The sequence below is a fragment of the Glycine soja genome, chromosome 12 (assembly GCF_004193775.1).
Source record: "Glycine soja cultivar W05 chromosome 12, ASM419377v2, whole genome shotgun sequence".
In the NCBI taxonomy this organism is placed as follows: Eukaryota; Viridiplantae; Streptophyta; class Magnoliopsida; order Fabales; family Fabaceae; genus Glycine; species Glycine soja.
In genome coordinates, this window is record NC_041013.1 from 38,101,051 (window position 1) to 38,123,970 (window position 22,920).

At 30.4% G+C, this 22,920-nt stretch overlaps 1 protein-coding gene and 1 long non-coding RNA gene across 2 annotated transcripts; both read right to left on the reverse strand.

Moving 5' to 3' along the window:
- Positions 1-715: 715 nt before the first annotated feature.
- Positions 716-3,091, reverse strand: LOC114378495. Its single transcript, XR_003659344.1, has 3 exons — positions 1,768-3,091; positions 1,559-1,658; positions 716-1,339 (listed from the first exon to the last, which is right to left on the reverse strand). It is a non-coding gene; the product is annotated as an uncharacterized LOC114378495 (long non-coding RNA).
- Positions 3,092-20,212: 17,121 nt separating this feature from the next.
- On the reverse strand, positions 20,213-22,276 carry LOC114379150 (transcription factor RAX2-like). Its single transcript, XM_028337748.1, has 3 exons — positions 21,995-22,276; positions 21,672-21,801; positions 20,213-21,299 (listed from the first exon to the last, which is right to left on the reverse strand). The coding sequence occupies exons 1-3, from the start codon at positions 22,128-22,130 to the stop codon at positions 20,543-20,545; spliced, it is 1,023 nt and encodes a 340-aa protein (XP_028193549.1). The 5' UTR covers positions 22,131-22,276; the 3' UTR covers positions 20,213-20,542.
- Positions 22,277-22,920: the final 644 nt, after the last annotated feature.

Sequence of the window (22,920 nt, forward strand, 5' to 3'; positions counted from 1 at the left end):
ATTTAAATTAAATAAATTTCTTGAATACACATCTGATCAAGTTCTATCTCATCTTAATTATTTGGAATCTATTAATTCTTTTGTCTTCTTCTCAACCCCATTTACTCCCACCCAATTCCCGCTCCCTAAAAGATCGACAAAAAGAGATAAACTAGTGAGGGATCGGAGCATATTAATTATGTCCTAGTGCCCGTCAGTGATAATTCAGACTGATATGATATGAGAATCCAATTTACATGTATTAATTTGAACAGGCTTAAGCATGAAACAAGACTATATTGCCTAATTCTTTTGGCTTGACGATCTAAGAACACTCATGCATTTATTTAAAGTAACTGCAGTAAAGCTTCTCAGTTGGATATGAACAAGTCGTGTGCACATAGCTTCAGTTGGATATAAAGCTTCTTTAGGGTATGGTTGAAATTACACTGACCACCCCAGTAACATGCTTCCATATATATCTCCTGTCTAGAATTCTGCACAATTCGTAGAAAACTTCCTAAAAGTACGCCTAGAAGCTAGCAACTATAATAGCTACTACTTAGCGCAGCATAGCAGAAAGAAAATGCACAATCTAGAAAATCTGGAGGGTAGTAAAGTCTTAGACAAATCAAACCACCATATAGAGAAGGCGGTGTAACTAAACTTTATATAAGGCCGGATATGATGCTTCAAATCTGAACCAATGTCAGCACAGCACTGAAGTGTGCATTGTTAAATTATTGCATATCCTTCTTTATTTGATGAAATGGTTACTTCTGCAGATTTCTACATCTTTGCAATTATTTTCCAGCTAATTTGGCACAAATATCAACCAATAAAAGACCATTAAAGAGTACTAGAGTCTCTTATTAGGACCTTTGACTTCCTGTGAGAAGTCAAGACATAGGAGTAAAATTGAGTATTCCTTAGTCAAGCAAGTATTGGCTAGTATAGCTCTTAAAATGTGAGAGTAAGTTTAATTCAACTTTAAAAGCTAGCTTTATAGGTAAGGATTGTCTCTCACTTATATATTCTAACTTGTCTTTATTTTTAGCCGATGTAAGACTTGTATTTTTCCCAAAATACAAGTATTTTCAGTGAGCATTTGTTTCCAGCCGGATACAAATTTGATCCACTATGGCAACCAGCATACCTTTTCAGATTTGCTCTGGACTTGCATTCTACTTCAGAATTTATTAAACCCCCAAATGGTTTTGAAAAAAAAAAAATACATCCTGATATCATCATATTTTGGATCTTACTTTCTCAATAAGCTCCCTTTGAAGAATTTTCCCGATGCTGTCTTAGGAACAGCATTGATGAATGTCACTCTTAGTAATCTTTTGAAAGGCGCTACCTGCAAACAAATACAAAAAATGAGTGTCAACTGAACAACACAAAAAGTCGTTTAAATGTGATAAATGACCTGCAGTGAAAACATGCATTTTATTTTTAATCTGTGAACTTTATTTTTAGAAACCCATTTAGTTTGTTCTGTGTCTTAGCAAAGATCAAAGATCTTATAATTTCATGAATGCAAGCCACAAACCAAGCTCGTTGTTTATTTTTCTCTTACCTGCTTAGCAAATTTTTGATCGCCTTCCTCTGTTAGTGAACTATTGGGTGAACGAAAGACATAGGCAACTGGAACCTCGCCAACTTCAGCATCAGGATATCTACAGAATTGAATTCAACTATGAATTCCAAATACTAATAACATGAGTTGTATAAGTATTTCTTTTGTACACATAATTAAATAATGATGATCATGTATGTGAAACTTACGGAATGACAACAGCATCAAGTATTTCAGAGCGAGAAACCAGAAGCCCTTCAAGTTCTGCTGGCGCAACCTAGTTGGAACAATGAGGGAAATAGCAAATAATCCAGTACGGTGAAAACCCTTCGCCAAAAATGTTCATCACCAAGAATAACCAGAAGGTTATAAACACAAATAATTACACAATGCAGAGCAGCAAAAGCATTATGCACCGAAGTTACCAAACTTGACTTTCTAATACAATTTGGGGTTTATGATATATTAATGCACCAAACTACCAAAGTAACAGATTATCTTTCTAAACGGGGAATTTCATTGAGATTTCAGACATGTGCCCATGCATGCATTACGACATGCCAGACAAATTGTGCATTCACCCTTGAAATGACAGTTGGATTTCATACCTGAAAACCTTTATACTAATAACTGCAAACCCATTTCTGCTATACATAAAGCAGCCTAACAAGAACACTATAACAAGATAGTAGTCTGTTTTCAACAAACTAGAGTGTACATTTTAGAATCCAGACCATGTCCTTTTTACTTTTATCATATACAACTAACATGTTTAAGGTCACGACAGAACCAATTTTGTTCTAGTCTGTGCTGCTTCCGAATTTATCCCTACAAGACAATATCAAGCGCCGCTAAACTTAAACTAATCAGTGTTTTATAGACAAGAAAGAGCCAGGGAAATGTATAATTGTATAAAAGCAGAACAGGCAGATTCAAGCACAATATTAAAACATATGTACATAACCTATCCAGCCTTGGAAATAAGTTCCACTGCTAATGGTCAAAGCTCCAAATGCAATAAAATGAGAAACCATTATTACGCTGGCTTCTGAAATTTTCATTCAATGAAGGGCTATGACAACCTCTCCCTCCAAATGCGTGGGAATTGTTCAAGTTTGTCCCACAATTCGTCGACGGTGATAACGAGTTAGGGTTTGGAGTCGTTGGGGGCGAGGAAGAGAACGACGTCGTTTTTCGTCATTCCGAGACGAAGAAGGCCGTGAGCGACTTTAACTGTTAACAACTTGAGCTCCGCGAATGAAAGTGTTTCTGAAGAGTTTGCTGAAAAGATGAGAAACGAGTGAGAGCTTTGGGTCTGAGAGAACTGTATATTCCGTCGGATCCATAACCAGATCTCTGCATTGGAATCGGAATCGGAATCGGAAAAAAGAGAAAAGTGATAACAGATAACGATAACTCGCTTTATATGCTTAATGTTTTTATTCTAACAATCAACTTGTCACGGGGACACAACATCGATGCAGCGCAGAAAGTCATGATTTTATTTTCTTCTTCGAGGTGGTGAACATAGGAGTAGTAGTTCCTAATTCTTCCTAGTAAGAAGAGAAAAAAATTATCTTAAAATAATTATTATTTTGATTTTTTTAATATAATATTAATTATTATTTTTATTGATTTATTATTTTTTTCTTATAAAATTATTATTTTTTCTTAACTTGGGTAAAAAAAATTATTCATAAAAAACTTATTCACCATAATTATTTTAGGACTAAATGAGTACTGTTTAACTCATTTTTGGTTTTTATTTATTTTTTCAACTATGTTATCAATCCTGTTCAGATCGATAAGAACAAAACTACACAAGCTACTACTATGACTAACTTTTTTTTAATTGTAGTGTGTATTAACGAAAAGCGTGGATGTCAACGTGAGAACTGTCTCTACTTTGAAAAGGCTTATATTTTATTCTGTCTATGATTCTAATCTAATAGTACTATTTTTATTTTAAAAAATTAACATTTATGAATGTAATAAATAAATGCATAATAACAAATACATAAATTTAAATATTCATTAACCACATTATTAAAACATAATATTCTTACCGTTTATAGTATTTTTTACTTTAAGTCATGTCAAAGAAGACTTATCCTAAAATTTTACATCAAAGAAGAATTTCTAACTAATAAAGGCATTTGTGATACAATTTGATTTAATTTTTAGATAAAAAAGTTATCCAAATTAAATATAAAATAGAAATACGGTTTAGTTTCCACATAATACTAAATCTGAATTAAATCAATATTTTGTGATTTGATTCAATTCGACTTGATTAGTTTTTCATTTTTTTAATTTATTATTATAATTTAAAATCTATCAACTAAACTTATATAATTATTATGTTATATTATTTTTAAAATGAATTTTATTTTTAAAAATTTTGTTTTCATTTTTAGTCGAAAATTATTATTTTCACTTTTATTTAGCATTCATATAAAATGATATTATCAACTCTTTTCGTAACACAATAGTAATTTGTGTATCACTTTATATTTAATATTATTTTTAAAAAATATTATTACATCATTTTTTAACATATGAAAGTAAAATATACATCTTGAATATAAAGCAAAAGAAAAGTAATAAATTCTTTAATACTCATTATTAATTATTAGAATAAAAATAATATAGTTATAATATATATGCAGCTTGTTCAGTTTGGTTCGATTTTTTATAATAAGATCCAAAAATCCTATCAAACTGCAAGAAGTATACAATTTTTTTGTTTTTGCGATTTTTTATTTGTGATCGGTTTGATAGCTTACAAAACAATTTGGTTATGTGACACCCCGATATGTTACTAAAGTTATTACTTCATTTTAGTTCCAATTAAACTCTTAATTAATTTAATTAATAAATTGTGAGTTAATTTTTTTTGTCACATTGATTAATGGCAACGCAAAGATATGAATAACTAAACATGCATAAACCTATTTTACACAACAGACATCCATATCCTAAGAGTACTAGACGAGATGACATCTACCTCATGCCTATCTAGATATATACATGTCATGAAGTAAAGAGTATCTCAAAGAGGGATACAATCATTAGTGTACCATCTATTGTATATAATACAATAAAAGGAAAATGGAATACAAAGACTCACTACCTAACACTGGCCCGCTAACAAAAAAAAAGTACATAGAGTCATTGCCCATTAAGGGCAATGAGGAGGAAAAGATGGCCCTCCATTGCCAACAGGGCCACCAAACCCGCCACATTCACGACCAAAGCCACGACCACGTCCACATCGAAGAAACAAACCCCCATAATCACGAGCATCACTAGTCCTATGTGGAATCACATATGGGGGTATGTCCAAGAGTACGCATCATTTCCTCGAATGTCACGATAATTCAAGGGGATGGGTCATCACAACAGTACCATCGGGAACATAACGTATCAAAAGTAACTCGTCATAACAAAAGCCGACACATCAAGAAGAAACATCCATCCTTGCTTAGGGCCTTGGATGGTAGGGCGTAGCTCCACAGAGAAAAGTTCCCGCCATCTGCTCATGTGAACGCCACAATCATTGTAGTCACACACACATACAAACAATGCAAGGATAAGCTAACCAATAGATAAAACATATATATATATAAGAAAAATTCATGCAACATATTAATTTAAGAAATTCTCATATTAAAGAAATAAGAAAACATATTTTTACAAGTCAAACAACAAATACAAGCTTAGTTTTGAAATTCAATAATTATTTAACACCTTTTAATTTTTCCCTCTCACACCAACTTAAATCATTATTGTTTATGGTGGTTAAAGATTTTAACTCTTTCTCTCTCAGAGGAACTTATAAATTATTACATCTTTCATTATAACTTTTTATAAGGACATAAAACAAAGCTTACCCTTTCATAGGGTCAATAGGCAATATTGTACAGTTTTATCCAAAGAAAAACATGTCCTCTCAGGAGGACTTTGTGGATATGCCAAATCAATGGTACCATCGGAGAACGACATGTTCTTTCACAAAACTAGCTCCACTCATCAGGACTCTACGAAGCATCCAGAAAAATGGTTGTTCTGAAGGGCAGCATGTCCTTTGACCAGACAAGGTCTACTCAATAGGACTCTACGAAACACCGACAAGAATTTTGGAGAGCGACATGTCCTTTCATTGTACAAGATCCTCTCACTGGAACTCTACGAAATCCCTAAATGAATTTTCAGAGGGTGACAAGTCCTTTCATAGGACAAGGTCCTCTCAACAAGACTATAGGGAAACCCCACGTCTCTTCAATATCTTAAAATCTTAAAGTTTCAATTTTCACTTCTTCTTATTTATAAGATAATAACATCATCATATACTCATCAAATTCATAACCCATCAACAACATCATAACTTTCATACAATTTACACAATTATTAAGTCAATGATGTATTTTATTCATAAGGACTTATAGTTATGTTAAGTTTATTATGATATCTATTATATTCAGCAAGAACACATTTCAATTTACTCACATACATATATAAATCAAGTTTGAAAATCATTTACATCAAAATACTCAATTCTATTTATAGAACTATGCAAATTCATTTTGAAATTTACTTTGCAATAACAGCTGAAAGGTATTAACATTTTATACCTTAAATAATTTTCATTTAGATCCTGCTATACCTTGATGGAAATATAATTAAGCCTATTTTCAGAATAGAAAAATTTACTTATCAAACAAAAATCTACAAAAATTAGATAGTTTCACAATATTGACAAACAAAAGTTAGATTGTTTCACAATATTGACAAACAAAACAACCAACAAGATTAGTGTATAATTCTAATTCTTTGAAATATTTATGCAACTAATTTTATATCACACTAAAGATAAATGAGTCTAGGTTTTAAATTCTTTGGAATCACTCAAAAACATAAGATACACTATTTTAAACCATTTTTCTTTTATAAATAGTTTGAGAAGTCAATGCAAGCTAAAATCATTTCACATCAAGCATATAAAAATTATATACAATTTAAAACTTATTGAAAATAATCATATTTTATATTTAAAGAAATCTTAAGATGTGTAGTTTTTAAATATAATCAAACTCGTTCCAAAATGCAAATCATGCAACATAACTCAGTCAACATTTTTCCAGCAACAGGACCAACTTGCACAGAGTATAAATCACTCATTTCTCAGTGTTTTAACATGAATATTGAGTCCTTTCAATATTGTTTTGAGTCAACTTTCCAATGAGACAAAAATCAACAAAAAAAGATAACTAGAACTCAAGTTATGCATATTTCTTCAACACATGTTCAGTATGAAAATGCTCAAGTAGCATCACTAGTTATCAACAAGCTTTTGTATCAACTCAAAACTCACCAAAATCACAACTTTTCAGCAAAACTCTAATTTACACAATCATTATCATTCAATCCCAATATAGAACATGACATAAACACAAGAAAAAAAATAGATTTCCTTACCAATCTTTAGCACAACCACAAACAATGAGGTTTTTGAGAACTTTTTCTTCCAAGCTTACACCTTTACCATTTTCCACCACCAAAAATAAATTTTGAACCCACCAAGATTACAAAGTGAGAATAAATTGAAACGAAGAAATGAAAGAAAAAATGAAAAAAATAAAGAAGGAAGGAAAAGTGAAGAAGAAATGGAAAAATAAAAAATGAACCACTTTGACCTTTGCTATGAGTTTTTCTTCCAAAAACTTAGGAAACAAGTAGGAAATGAAAAAAAAAATGAGAGAGGCTTAGACATTACAATGGTTATGAAGTAGCTAATTAGTGTGTGAGTTTTTTTATTATTATTTGACTTGGGTAAGACTTGTAATAGTAAAATAAAAAGATAAGGATAAGTGTAAATACTTTTGTAGGAAAAAGAAAAATAAGTTAGCTTTTCTTCCAAGGAAATGTGATGTACAAGACCAAGCATAAAAAGGAAAATCAGATCCGAATTTGTGGCTTCATATATTTGTGTACTTGCAAAGTCATCATTTACAATTACACTAACATTCGTGATTTTTTAAATGCAATAAATTTTTAGAACGAGAATTGACATTTATTCAACCGTAGGTTTAGAGATCAATGGGCTATAGAATCTGTGAAAGACAATTTCATAGGCCTAAATTTGAAGAAAGTTAAGAAGACCTTTAGTCTGAAGCCCACAAGTAACTTATCGATACTATATATAAATAGATCTAAGGGTTATTCTTCCTGCACCCAACATAACTTCTTCTACTCCCAGCAAATGTAGTGAAAAGATCAAATTACCCTCCAATTAAAAATCAATTAAACCATCCCTCCCCTCACCAATCACTCACGCCATTGGCACCTTCTTCTCCTCTCTATTGCGCTACGACACCAAACACCATTAACGTCTCCTTCCCCTCCCTGCTGTGCCGCAAGTTCATCCCTCCACCCATCGTAATCAACCTACATTCTTCCATTCTATCGTGTGTCCTCACCATGAGTATCCCTGTCCATACATCTTTGTTTTTTATTGCGTTAAATCATACGGATTACCAATCTGTATTTTTGTTAATTTTAAATAATTTTTTTATTTAATAAATTTATTTATTTAAAAGTCAACGTTTAAATTTTTTTGTTATTTAATTATTTTATAAATAACTATTGTTGTTAATTTTAAATATTTTTTATTTAATTAACTATTTTTGTTTATATCAAATAGTTTTTTTATTTAATAATTTTGTTTATTTAAAAATCAATGTATAATTTTTTTTGTTGTTTAATTATTTTATAAATAACAATTTTAATACTTTTATATATTTAAAATATTTATTTATAAAATATTTAAATAACAAAAATTCCAAATTTTTATAATGTATATATTTTAAATTTTAGTTAAAAAAGGTAATATTGTATATGAAATTTTTTTTATTGATATATTTGTGTAATAAATTGATTTATAAATATATAAAATTATTAAAATAATTATTCATAAAATAATTAAAAAATTTATTTATGAATTATTAAATAGTATTTTATAACATTTTTAAAATAAAATTGTAGTTTGATTTTGATGATATATTTTAGTTTGCTAGATTGATCATTTAATGTTAATTGAAATTTTTGTAATTACGTTTGTTAAAATATACTACATTTAATAATATAGTAGGATTTTAGAAGATTTATTTGTGAATTTGTTAGTTAGTTTTTGAGTAATAGTGAAAAAAAAATTGTTATGAAATATGAAACTCAACTATTATTGAACGATCACATTAATTGATATCAATGTGCAAATTTGTAGATTATAGTTAGAATCAGAGGATTGTGTCGGATTTTAGGTAGAGTTTTAGGAAGAGCCTTAGGAAGACATGTTGCTGGTGATAAGGAAGAAGCCCATCAGCGTTGAAGGCCGAGAACATCGGCACGTAGACAATGGGTAGCTACAACTGTTGTTGTGGATGTTGAGCATGTGGATCATGCTGCTGACGAGGTTCATGAGGAGCCTCGGGAGCCAGTTACGAATCATGTAGGTGCTGATACAAAGGGTTTTCTAGGCGGATCCCATGATACATCAATGTTGACGTCATATGTTGATCATGTAATAGCCAAGTTTGGGCACGAGAGATAATTATTTGTTTAATTATATCATATTTGAACAACTATTTATCATTTTAATTTACCTAATTAATTTTAATTATTTGCATAAATGTATTGAGTTGAATTTGACCTTTTATGGGAGGAAGGTAAAGAAATTTGGAAGGTTTGCACCTGAGATTGAAGGAATAATGGCTACTACAGGATTAAGTTATCTGATTACATGTTCGTTGGAGAATGGTGACAAGGGACTTTTATCTACTTTTGTTGAGAGGTGGCACAAGGAAATTAGTAGTTTCCATCTACCGATAGGAGAGCTGACTATAACCCTCGATGATGTGACATCCTTATTATATCTTCCCATTACAAGTGCCTTCCATACCTTTTATGGTATTGATGTAGAGGAAGTTATTGACTTGTTAGTTGAGTTGCTTGAAGTCAGTAGACAAAAAGAAAAAGATGAGATTGAGCAATGTAGAGGGGCATATGTTCGCCTAGCCTGGCTGCGAGACGTTTATCGTAGCAAATGTGACACAAGACAGTGAACCCTAGTATATTTATTGCATCTAGTAGGTTACACACTCTTTGCTAACAAGAGTGTCATACACATCAATGTGGTATTCTTGGACGCATTGCGTGACCTCAGCCAATTTGAAGGCTATTCATGGGGAGTGGCTGCACTAGTCCATATGTATGACAATCTGAATGTTGCGTTCAAGCATATGATAAAACATATTGCAGGATATATCACTCTGTTATAGGTAATTATAATGATTTTTATCATTGTTATATGTTTTAAACTTTTTATGTACTATTGATTAGAATTTTTATTTGTGTGCAGTCTTGGATCTACAAACAGTTCCCTACAATTGTGTCTATTATTTATGATTAGAATTACCATGAGAGGAAATCACGTGTTTGTCACTAGAAGGGTGGAAAGGCATTACCAATGACGACCTATCGTAAGCGCTTGGATAGGTTGACTCCAGATGTTATGTGTTGGATACCTTATGGCGACCATCATGCATTCAGAGAATTTGAGTTCATTTTATTATTTTCTGGACATTGTTTAATCTTTTTTTTTTATTGGATTGACTATGTATATCATCACTATGGTTTTCATTTTCATTTATGTAGTATTTCAATATTATGTTCTTCGGCTAAATAGATTATGTTAAACCCTAAACCCCTAAACCATAAACCCTAAACCCTAAAATAAGTAATTAAAATATTAACTTATAAATTAAAAGTTGTTTAATGTCCTGTATCTATGAATCCTTAATCATACTAGAAAAATACAAATACATTGTTATTTGCTTTTGCTTTGTCTATAAGTCTATTTCTTTATCATACTTTTTTATTAAAAAAAATTGGTACACGTACCATACTTGGTAAGTGATAAAATTGTATTAGTTTTTGCTTGAAAACTTAGAGCACTTACTCTTTCTTTTATCTTTGGTAAACCTTCCTTTTTTTTTTAATATGAATATTTCAACAACTCAATGATACTTCAAAATTAATTATATGAACGTCCATTCAAAGACACATTAATTACCACATTACATGCATTATCCATGTTGTCACAACTATGTAAGTTACAAACATTGTCCAAACAAAAACAAAAGGTTTAATCTTCTCCTAAATCAAGATATTGTGTGGTCAACCTCATGTAATTAGTATACTAGTGCAGACTAATATAAGGAGTAGGCCACTGTTTTGCTTGATAATGACTATGTGTTGACCATAACAAAGCTGTTGGCAGCAATGAACAACCATCTCTTAGAAATACTTGTTAGAAAGATAAATACACATTCAAATCTTCATAACACATGTTATAATAAAAATTTTAACAAATAGGATGGTCATTGTTATACCTAAACAAAATGATTGTCATACACATGACCAATACATGTAATGCGATGAACAAAACTATCCTTGGTGGTTGACTTTTAAGAGAGAAAAACGTCATGCTTTGTTGGAGAGAAAAAGAAACAAGGATGACGTTATACCTTGATGCAATCACATAACCCATATTGGTAATATTCATCCATGGTTACCTACATGTAATAATTTCAATCAGTATTATTAAAAAAAATATTTATCCATGAATATGTAACAAAAAACTTATATACCATGGATAATCCATCAACAAGTAGCAATTGCTTTAACTCCTTTTATTCGTCTATGCCACCAAGCAAGTGTATATACTCATCAGACCATTGTGCAAATTCTTTCAGCAAATGATTACGAACCAAAGACCATGAATCTTTGCCTATACCTAATAAGGCAACAATTACACAATATCCACAATTAGCATCAGTTTTGACATCGACAATGTTTTTAATGAAATCATAAATACATGGATGAAATTGATCCAACATTGGCATCTTCCTCTTCGGTTTTGTTTGTTCAGATGATGATGCAGAATATTTTAGTGTGGAATTGCTATTTTGCATCGAATGTAATGCATCCACATACTCTTAGTATGACAGATCACACTTCGTTGATCTTTGTTGTTTGGTCATATGTTTCTTTTGAGCACCTTTTTCATTTACCTTTTTAGGAGGAGCACACATAGAATTTAGATTAGGGTAGACAATTTCTCGAAGTTTACTCTTTAAAGTCACTTTTCCACATACATCAAGCTATTCAAACCACTTGGATATGACTTCCATCTCTTCAATTATGCAAACTTCGAACTCAGATAAACCTTGGTCTGAAAAACTTAGCCTCCACCAAAACATATGGATTGTGTCAAGTGGTATGCTACCAAGAACATATCTAGCTAGCTCATATACACATGGAAGACCATGAGTAATTCTCATTATACATGCATAACGAGAACTGTTAATGCCAACATGATTCACTCGCACATACTTAACAACAATTTGGTTTAACGTATACTTTGATACCATGCCAATTAGTCTCTTGTATAAGGTGACTTTAAAAATATGTTCGACCACATGTGTGCTTGTCCCAAAAGATGCCTCAATTTCAGTGTGTTGCAGAGTAATCATGTTGTTCATGACTTTCCAAACACTACATAGGTCTTCAAGGCTATTCTGCAGTAGCCTCTTTAAGGGCCAATGCGCAAACTCAACCCTACATTTCAAAAACACAAACAAATATTTTTATCCATTGATGTGTTGTTATTAAAACCAATATACATTTATAATTTTCATACCTGTTAGTTGTTATGCTTCCTAGATGCATCACCTTATTCCCAAGCTTTAACAAATTTTTGCTTATTGGGAATCAATCATGTTTGTTTGACATAATCAACAAATATTGGTCATGGTGAGCAAACAATTTCAAACTTCATAAGCCAGTTATCGAACTCTAGCTCAGAAGGACAATCCACCAAACTATGTCATGCTTCCATGACATAATCTCATGCACTATTTTAACCCACAAGAGTTTTACATTTTGCCTTCACATTTTTATCAATATGAAATCGACACAAGAAGTTAGTTTCCTCAAGGAAAACAATTTTCACTAAATTCATTAATGTTGAATCTTTGTCTGTAACAATAACTTGAGGGATTACATCATGTCTCAGAAAATACCTTGAAACTGTTCTAGAGTCCAAACAACATTATTTATACGTTCTCCATCCAAATAGGCAAATGCAGTTGAAAATGTCATCTCAGTAGGTGTCATACCCATAATGTCAAGTAAAGGCAGTTTGTATTTATTTGTTTTGTAGATACTATTTATGAGAAATACCAAATTACAAGCATTGCTTAATTTCACTGCATCTCGATGAGTTCAAAATGTATCACATACAACATCTTCATCCTTCAGTCTATACCAATGAATATACTGATCGTGTTTAAGAAGTTTCATTAGTTGTTGCATTTCACTATTACTATCTCTTGTAGAAGAACGATATGCATATCTTGCATTGTATACTTGTTTCATTGTTGTAAAACTGTTGACATTGTGCTCCTTCAAAGTGAGAAGAATATTCTTTGGTTTGATCATTGACTTTGTCATATCACCAATAATAATCTTCTCATCTCAGTCAATTGACCAACATATGCATGTCCAATGAATGACTTAACCAATGCATGATTATGAGTCTCACATATTAACGTCACCATCCACCTTTCACCTCCCAAGATTGGTTTCGCTTGCAACTTAAAGGGACACCCACATTTTTTACTATCAGCCATCGTTCGTACTAAACCTTTCTTGTATGCTTTATATTTTTCACTCCTCTCACAACCAATTAAAACAAAGGAGGTCCTTCCTCTCTTTCTAGTATTTGTGTCTGACCTCATTATCACAACCACAAAACCAATATTATACGCAACAAAGTGAGCCTAATGCAAAATATTATCACGGGTAGCAAACACCTACAAAAAGGATAATACATGTTTAGTCTTCAAGGAACATTCATTTACTTTAACTAAATACAAAATCATATCAATACCTGAGAAGCATTGAAGACATTAGAACAATCAATATTTTCAAACACACCAGGTTCCTCTCTACTGTCTTTATTCATATTAACTTCTTCAGACATTATGTTTTCATATATCCACTAATCTTTGTCCATTTTAACAAAACATTAAAAAAAATTCAATGACAAACTAATGACACCAAACATAATTCTAATTATTCATAAATAAATCTATTTATTTTAAAAAACTTCCATGTTAAAATTTATTTTAAAATCTTCTACACTAGATAATTATGTAGATATATCAATAAATATGTTTTTTAACATATACTATCACACAATTTTTTTTTTTACTGCATATACTAATATATTATATTGAAAGTGATAAGCATATATATGAAAATTTATATCTAAATTTTCATATTTTATACACTTGCATAAACTAGTTAATGTAATAATATTCATACAAATATATTAAAAAATATAACTAAATTTATAAAAAAAAACATTAAAAATAGATTTATTTAATTTTTAAAAGTTTTTTAGGTTATACGAATTGACAATTTGTATGTTTATTACGAATTGTCAATCTGTATGTTTATTACAGATTGTCAATCCATAGGTTTATTACGGATTCACACAGATCAAAGTTGAAGTTGTAGGCGAAAAAAACTAACCTCTTTTGCCATTATACTGCAACACACACAGCGACAACCATGAATTACGAACGAACCACTGTGACAGTTCACCTCAACCAAACCGGCCACAACACAGAAGGAGGAGCTCAACCAAAAGGAAATGAAAATGAATGATGTATGAAGAAAAAAAAGAACCAACAAGCGAAGAAGAAGTAACAGGGGTAACTTTAGAATTTTTAAAAAATATTGGGTGTAAAAGAATTATGTATGATGTAAGAAGAAAATCCCTAAATCTGAAACTAGACGAAGAAAAAGGCCCAAAACAAGACCCATAACAATATAGGCTATTGCTTCTTGCACTTCTCAATTGCTTCCTGCACTCTCTTTTTTCCTTTCAGAATAATCAATTTAAAATGTAAAATTATATTTTGGAATGTATTTCCTTTTTGTCTTCCAGAATGATCAATCAGGAAGATAAAAAAAATATTTTTAGAAAGAATGTTGGAAGGAACTTGAGAAGTGAAGGAAACAATAACCAACAATATAACATTAAAGTCACGACCTTAGATTGAAAAATTAAATATCAAAAGAAAAGAAAAAAAAAATAAAAATGAATCAGGCTCAAAATAAAAATTAAAAAGGTCGACCATTGATTGAAAATACTTATTGGAGATTTACCCTTGATTTGTTTGTGTTCAAATTATAAAAAAATAAGAAAAAAATTTCAAAATTTTATGTAAATCTCACACCTTTATTATATTATTTTAATTCGAGAGAATTTTTTTTCCTTTTATTTTATTTCACATGATCAAACTCATTCTTAAAAGGAATTTTTAAAGTGGAATGTTTACACGACTTTTAATGAACAATATGTTTACGGGTTATTTGGAGGTTAAAATAGGATACAACAATTATATTATCTTACTTTATTAAGTTATTTAGTGTATTAACATATAATTACTTTATTTTATAAGTTCTCTTATTATGTTGTGTTAGTGTAATTTTTATACCATGAGAAAAGTTTATTAAGAAGTCACTCATAAAGAGTGCATCAGGTGAGAGTTTTTATTAGAAAGAGTTAGAAGAGCGAGTCATGACTATGAAATTAAGTCATGAAACATTAAGGTTAAAACATAAAAGTTACGTACTTTTTTAAGTGACCATGTGAGTATTAAATATTTTTAATTCTAATTATATCTTGTTAATCAATTTTACTTACGAGTTAGTCCTTGACTCGAGTTAGCTCCACAACAAGATACTATTATATTAACGTTTGCCTAAAACCTAGAGGCTACAGGTTGTGCATTAATTATAGTTTTTGCAATCTCAGGGCAGATCGAATGTGTCTTCTTCTGCATGTTAATCAAAGGAGTCAAGCTAGGTTTTCATTCAACAATACCAACAACAACAGAAAAATAAAAGAGTCGATCAAGGTTTTGTGAGGTGCAGCCAGTCCCGAGAAAAATGATTATGAGAGGTGACAAGTTGAAAATCAAAAGGAACCTTTTGCTCTCAGCTGTGCAGAATCAAAGTCAATCCAACAGCAGCTTGACCAAAAGTTTAATGCTCATAGTTTTTAATATTTTAGATACAGTTTATTGGAATAAATTTTGTCTTTTTGAACAATTTTTTTCCTATAAACATTACTAAAAATCAAACCTCTATTAATATACTAAAAAACCTCAATTATTTAATATGCTGAACTTGTTAATCGTTAAGTGTTCATAATAGTGACAACCTTAAACGAATAATATTACCTAGCTACGTACATTATATACATTTTTATACTTTTTATACACTTAATTATATAATCGTCAATGTTAATCAATATATAGTACTAATTAAGGAATTAACAGTAATTTTTATTAATCATTTCACTGTGATTTTTAAATATGAACACCTAAACATTTTTTTTAATAAAAAAAGTTATTTAATAAATTCTTAATCAGTATTACAAAGCCATTAATTAAAAAGATCTTATATTTTTTAATTTATAGGGAGTGTTTTTTTTATATAAATTTTAATTTTTTTTTGCATATTTTTAAATGTAAGAAATTTAATGTTGTTACAGACTTTCAAATACGAGAGATGTAAAACATAAAACTATACCGTACCTCTTTTCAAAGTCTTATATCTGTCTAATTGATAACTTAACCCTGATATAATATATTTCATTTTTTTATAATTAATCTATTTGTTTTATGCAAATTGGTATATTTAATTAAGCTGACGAAGAAGTTTCTGCAGGCAATATGTGGGCAAATCTGCACAAGCTTAGAAATGTGGTCTAACCTGTCGGCAATAAAACTTTCACAGTAAAAGAAATTAATAAATAAAAGATTAATAATTAGTGAACTGTGAAAGTGAAATTGTTGTGGCTAGCTTTTTTCACCTTTGCGTGTGAACGTAATCAACTTATGAGAATCAAAATACTTAATGCTTTGGTTTACTTTATGCTCAAACTTCTTTTTTATTAATTTTCAATTTATATCGTCAATCAATTCAATGTAAGTGAATGTTTTCCACGAGCAATATGAAAGATGACTAGAATAACCACATGATGATGACTATTCCATGGGTCGCAGACAATGGTCAAAATCAGAAACAGAAGACTCCAACAGCTGGATGGTTATGGCCTAAAATTGTAATTAACATAGAATAGATTCTTAAGATGTCAATCCGTTTAGAAAGAAAAGAAGAAAGTAAAAATAATACTTATATATTTCTTGGCAAAATTCTAATTATATTGGCTCTATCCGTTGATAATTGTTACTTTTTTTGTTAATTATCAAGTGAATCAAATTAATTTGAACAATATTTTAAATAATTATTAGTTTCAACTTTAAATAAATAAAATTAAGATTAAATTCTATTATATTAAAATAAATAAAATAAACTACATTTAAGTAAATAATAAGAGTAACAATCAAAATAAAAAACCCATCATATATGTAAATAACAATGTAACTATAATATTAAAATAAAACTACAATATAAAATAAATAAAATCTAAACTCCTAACTCTTGATTGTAATCCTAATCGTGATGAGGTGATGGTGGTAACTGTAGTTGTTGTACTGCAATTGTTCTTGCATCAAGTGTAATATTTCTAACATTTATTGCTCTCATTAATTGCTCGCTCAACTCTTATGAGTCCTCAACTCAACAATCTTTAAAAGATGATATGGCTAGACCTTGTTATTGATAGAAGGATGATATTCTTAGGTAAAATGATTGGTTTGGCCCAATAGGGGACTACGCTTTATTAAACTGACTAACTCATCATTCGGCTCGCTCCATTTTAACTAGCTAAAAAAAGGCTTGCAACAAGTTAGGGTGGAGGGCAAACTTTTATTTTTTTATGGGTAATTATTAATTGTTAATTTGTTAGTTTTTATTAGTAAGTTAAAATTTATGATGGTCTTTTTCTTCTTCTTTTTTTCTTCTTAATCATCTAACTAATTTTATATCTTCTAGGGTAAAGGGCAAACTAGCTTGCTGAGTTAGATTTTTTTTTCATATATAAAAAATAAACTACATTAAAACAATAGAAAATTAGTGATGATTTTCGTTCCTATATTTCATTTTGATGTAAAAGTGGTTTTATATTCGAGACTTGAAATTTTAAATTAGAAGATGATCAATAAACATAATTGTGTTTCTCTAATAGTTTTTTTTTGTTAATATTTAGACAAATTTATTTAAGGAGTTAGATGGAATAATAACGATTTTTGTAGTGCTTTTACCTCAAATTAACATTATTCAAATATATATATATATATATATATATATATATATATATATATATATATATATATATATATATATGTTGTTAGCTGAGCTTATTTTTATTTATTAGCTCTTTAAAAGAAAATTATTGAGCTGACTTTCATTTAAGCAAAATTTGTTTTTGTGAAGAAATATTGCCTGCTGAAAAGTGAAAACTTTCTAAAAAATACACCTTGTAGTACTTAGTATACAACTTATGGCGTCCGAGAAGGATTATTTTTTTTTTTAATACAGTAAAGGATTATTAGTTCATATAATAATGCAAAAGATGAAGTTTGTAAAAGTATATTGAACATATTGATATTGTATTGGCTGGTATGAATGTGGGGTAGAAATTTATGTCATGCCCACATATATAATGCGTCAATACAATTTTTCCAATCCTGTGTACACTACCACCATGCCATGTTGCCAAGTCCTCCTTGTTTGTTGACAAACTAATAATACCTTCTGAATAAATCCATTTAAAACGTCGGGGTGTTCATATAGAGCCAAACCTTTTGACCTTTACATTTTACTAGAAAAGTAGGCATTTTTCTGATATCATGTCAAAAGAAATTAAAATTTTAGGTTTAGAGTTTATGAAATGTACCATAATTTAACGACTGCCCGGAGGATTGCAATTAATTTTAAAATCAAATACGTTTAAATGAGATATAAGTAAATCAATTTTCCAGTAAAAATATTTTATTTTAATGCTAATTGGAAATTTATGAGAGATATTAAATGATAGCAAATAAATATGAAGAATGTATCTATATATCTTAGAAAGAAAGAGAAATTTCAACTAACGAAGGAATTTTAAAACCAGGTACATGAAGTATCTGTAATTTTTTAAGTTGATCATATATATCTTAAGACTTTTTTCTTTATTGGAGATAAAAATTTGTTATTCTTATTAGGTTAACTTTGAATCTATGCATTTAATATGAATATAGTACACTGTTTCTAATTTCTCTGTAGAAAAGTTGTTTAGCATCCTATTCTAGCATATATTTTGGCGTTTTCTAATGTTTATAGATGAAACTTTTATTTATTTATTTTGAATAATTACTTCTATTAAAAGTCTATATCTTGTTATATTTTTGTTTTATTTTGTACTTATTGACTAGATTAATAATTATTTTTATTAAATATTTTTAATTCAATATATATTAATTAAAACTAACTTCTCGTCTTAGCTTTTAGTTAATTGTCAATTTTCAGTTAACTTATTTTTAAATTTTGTTGCTTTTAAGTTAATTTCTAATTTTTTTTAATTTAAAATTTCTACTTAATTTAATTAATTATTTTGATAAAAATTATTTCAATAACTTACAGTATTTTAATTTTTTTTTTTGAAACGCTGCTTATAACAGTATATCATGATTCTACATGACAAAGAAGCAAATCTACACGCAATATTTTCCAACTAATTCACGTATATATATGTGTTTGTTTGTTCATCCGTTATAATTATCAACAATAGCATATGTTTCCCACAAACTTATATATAAAAGATTCAAGATAAGTTAGATGGTTTTTCCCTTCTTAAAATGATTTAAAAAATGTTGTAAATTAAAATATATGACTGAGATTGTGTTTAATAATTTATGTTATTCTTCCACAGCTTGAATTCTAACTCTTTCACACAAAACAACAAAATTTCGCCACCATCATACTCTTTCTTTTTAGGCCATGATTGCTTTTTTGTTTATTAGTTTAAGATAATGGAGGTTTGTTGTAAACAAGCTTCCATTTTGACTTCCGACCTAGCTAGTATATATACAAAAGATTCTTCATCTGGGTGCTTAACTAAATATATATGTATTTCTGACAAATCACACATTAGTATCAAAATCAATGATAGTGGTACAGAAGTTCGAGTACAACAGTTGAAATTTAATAAGAGGTTTGCAAATTCATAACTCAAAATTAGAGAAAACAAAAATCTTATCAAAAGGGACAATCTCATTCAGTCATTCGAGTCAGTCCAAAACGAATATTAATTTTCACCTTTAACTAATACACAGAACAGAATAGGAATAATAGCATATACTAGTATCAATTAATTTACTTTCAAGTTCAAGAAGTTTGTAATCAATAATGCATGCAAATATCCCCTGGATTGGTACCTTATTATTTTTATTTTTTTTACTTAGTGCTTTGTTAATAAGATGTGTAAACGTAGAGTTTCAATACGAATTCAAATAAAAATTAAGTATTTAATGTTTTAAAAATATTCAAAATAATATTTGAACAAAGTTCTTTTTGAATTTAAATTAAAGCCTTGTTTTCTGGTGTTGATAACATTGATGTCTGATTGGGGGATTGCACTTGCACCGAGAGAATACTTAGAAAAAATCTAACATCATCGTCATCAAATCATCACTTCCTAGGGGATATACACAAAAATATAAAGAAGCTTTTACCATGTACTGTCAAAATAAGAATTATCTCATTTCATTAAAGAACACAACACAGAACTCCACACAACCTCAAAGTCTTTTCTGAATCTTCCCAATCCCATGCTTCTCACTGATCATATCTCTCTGATATCACTTGCAGTAGTCAGTTCATTCATCAGTTGCACTCAGTTCAGTTGCAGTAGTTGTAGTACACACCCTTCTCCTCCGTCTTGTTTTCATCAACACTCAAGTACCCATTATTACTATTACTACTGCTGTTGCTACAAATTAGGTTCTTAATGACCTCAAGATCATAATCCAATGCTGTTTGTTGAGTCTGAAAAATGTACCCGTTTGGCCTCTGTGTCCATTGGTTCACATATTCTTCACCTCCATCATGATTAATGTTCATGAATTTGTTCATGTTCTGATGATCTCCAAACATGAAATTCTGAAACCCCATGTCTTCTTGTTTGATCTCTCTGCCAAGGCTAACCTGACTGCAGCTTCCATCAGAGGAGCTGCAACTTGTTTCACTACCAAACACAAGCATGGAACTGTCTGTGATGGGGTAATACTGCCTGGGACTAACACTGACCAAGGGCTCTTGGTGTTGGTAAAAAGAGAGAGAGTTGGAGGTTGTTGTTGTGTTTGTGTAATTACTTGAAGGAGCAGAAATTGGTTCAAGGCATGTGAAAGATGAGGTTGGTGCTGGGATGTAATAATGATGAGAGGAGTTGTAGTAGTAGTCCCTATATTGTGAAGAGGATAGCGATGAGTGAGAAGGAAATGATGAAGGGTTTTGAGAGGAGAATTGTTGATAGGGTGCTATTCTTTGATGAGATGAAGGAAGCAACCCCATGAGTTTCCTCTTAAGTTTGGTGTTCCAATAGTTCTTGATATCATTGTCAGTCCTGCCTGGCAACTGAGCAGCTATAATTGACCACCTACAATATCATCATGAAAAAAAAATGATTTATAAATCAATGCCTTCATTTACCCAACAACATCTATGAGTGCATGTTGTGGCTAGATCTAAACTTGGCATCCAAGATGAAGACCAGCTTCCCAAATCTAGACAAATTCTAGATGACTACAGAGTTTTCTCAAATTGTCAAATCCCTAATTGTGTGTGTTTTTTTATTTCCTATTTTACTTACCCCTTTTGTGATTGTAGAAACAAGGCAAAAAAGAATGTCCAATATATCTCAATATTCTGGATCTGGAAGGGAATAATTATTTTTAGATTTGTTAAGTACAGTTTCGTGGGTCTAGCTATGCATATATAGTGCACAAAAATGGGTAGCAATAACTAGTACCTGCTTCCAATATTAGCATAAAGGCTGCAAATGATTCTGTCTTCCTCATCGGAGAATTCCCCGTGCTTAATGTTAGGCCTTAGATAGTTCAGCCATCTCAATCTGCAACTTTTTCCACATCTCTTTAGACCTATAATCATATATCAGAGTCAGAGCATAGAGAGAGAGAGAGAGAGAGAGAGAGAGAGAGAGAGAGAGAGAGAGAAGAATACATGCATATATATGAAAGGAAGCCTAGGTTTAAAGTCTAAAATTTCTAGCATTTTTCATAACATGGTATCTTCTTACGTTGAAGGACGAAGACATGTGAATATATTTCTTACCAGCTTTCTGAGGAAGAGCAATCCAATTCCCTCCAGTGCCATGCTTCTCTATGTAATCCTTCAGCTTTGAGTCTTCTTCTGGTGACCATGGTCCTCTCTTCACATTTGCCTTGTCACAACAAGGAGCTCTTCCCATTTTCTCTCTTTCTCTATCAAACAACAACTCTAGAAAACTTCTTAACCTCTCTCACGATCCGAATGAAACTTCTTAACCCTCTCACTTTTCTAATGAAACTCTGGTGGGGACTGCTTGGCCTTATAACAAGAGACCTAGCTTTTCAACAGTTGAAATATTGTTATTTTATTATGTATCAGAGAGAAACAAAACTGAAATGAAAAAGCATGGATAGGACGTTTTGATATGTACGAAATAATTTAATTTATTACTATTATTCTAATGTGGATTCATTCTGATTTCTGAGGGAGAACTTTCTAATCTTCAATCCAGGCCAAGCCATATAACACTACCACTCGTCACAAATTTAATTTCTTCATTTTTCTTCTAAAATAATTAATCACAATTCACAAGACAAAAGTGTCCAAAGTTTATCATATAGAAAGAAACATAACCCAACAGGCTTATTTGTAAGTGATGGTTACAGCTACCAGATTTGTGACTCTATCCAAACAAAAGGACCAAAATGGGGAATTAATTGGCCTGATTTTCTTCGTTATAGTGCGGTGGCTTAATATTTAATTGTTACTTCTTAATTAATGCATTGACACTCTGCCAAAAGTAAAACATTACGAGTATAAAAGACAGGAAGAAAAAACTTGAAAAGGTGCACGCAATTTATAAAAATACTTTGCACTATAGTAGTAGTTTAATTAAATCTCCATCTAACTGGCGGACATGTGTGATAAGGGAGCACCTGAATATTCAAGATATTAATGGACTTAATTATATAGTATCAATGTATTATTTA

Bases quoted from the DNA above. Each gene is read 5' to 3' on its own strand.
- LOC114379150 (XM_028337748.1), bottom strand. From the start codon at position 22,130: ATGGGAAGAGCTCCTTGTTGTGACAAGGCAAATGTGAAGAGAGGACCA. The intron at 21,802-21,994 runs GTAAGAAATATA...ATATGATTATAG, and splicing joins TGCTCTTCCTCAGAAAGCTG to GTCTAAAGAGATGTGGAAAA. The intron at 21,300-21,671 runs GTACTAGTTATT...ATGATATTGTAG, and splicing joins TATGCTAATATTGGAAGCAG to GTGGTCAATTATAGCTGCTC.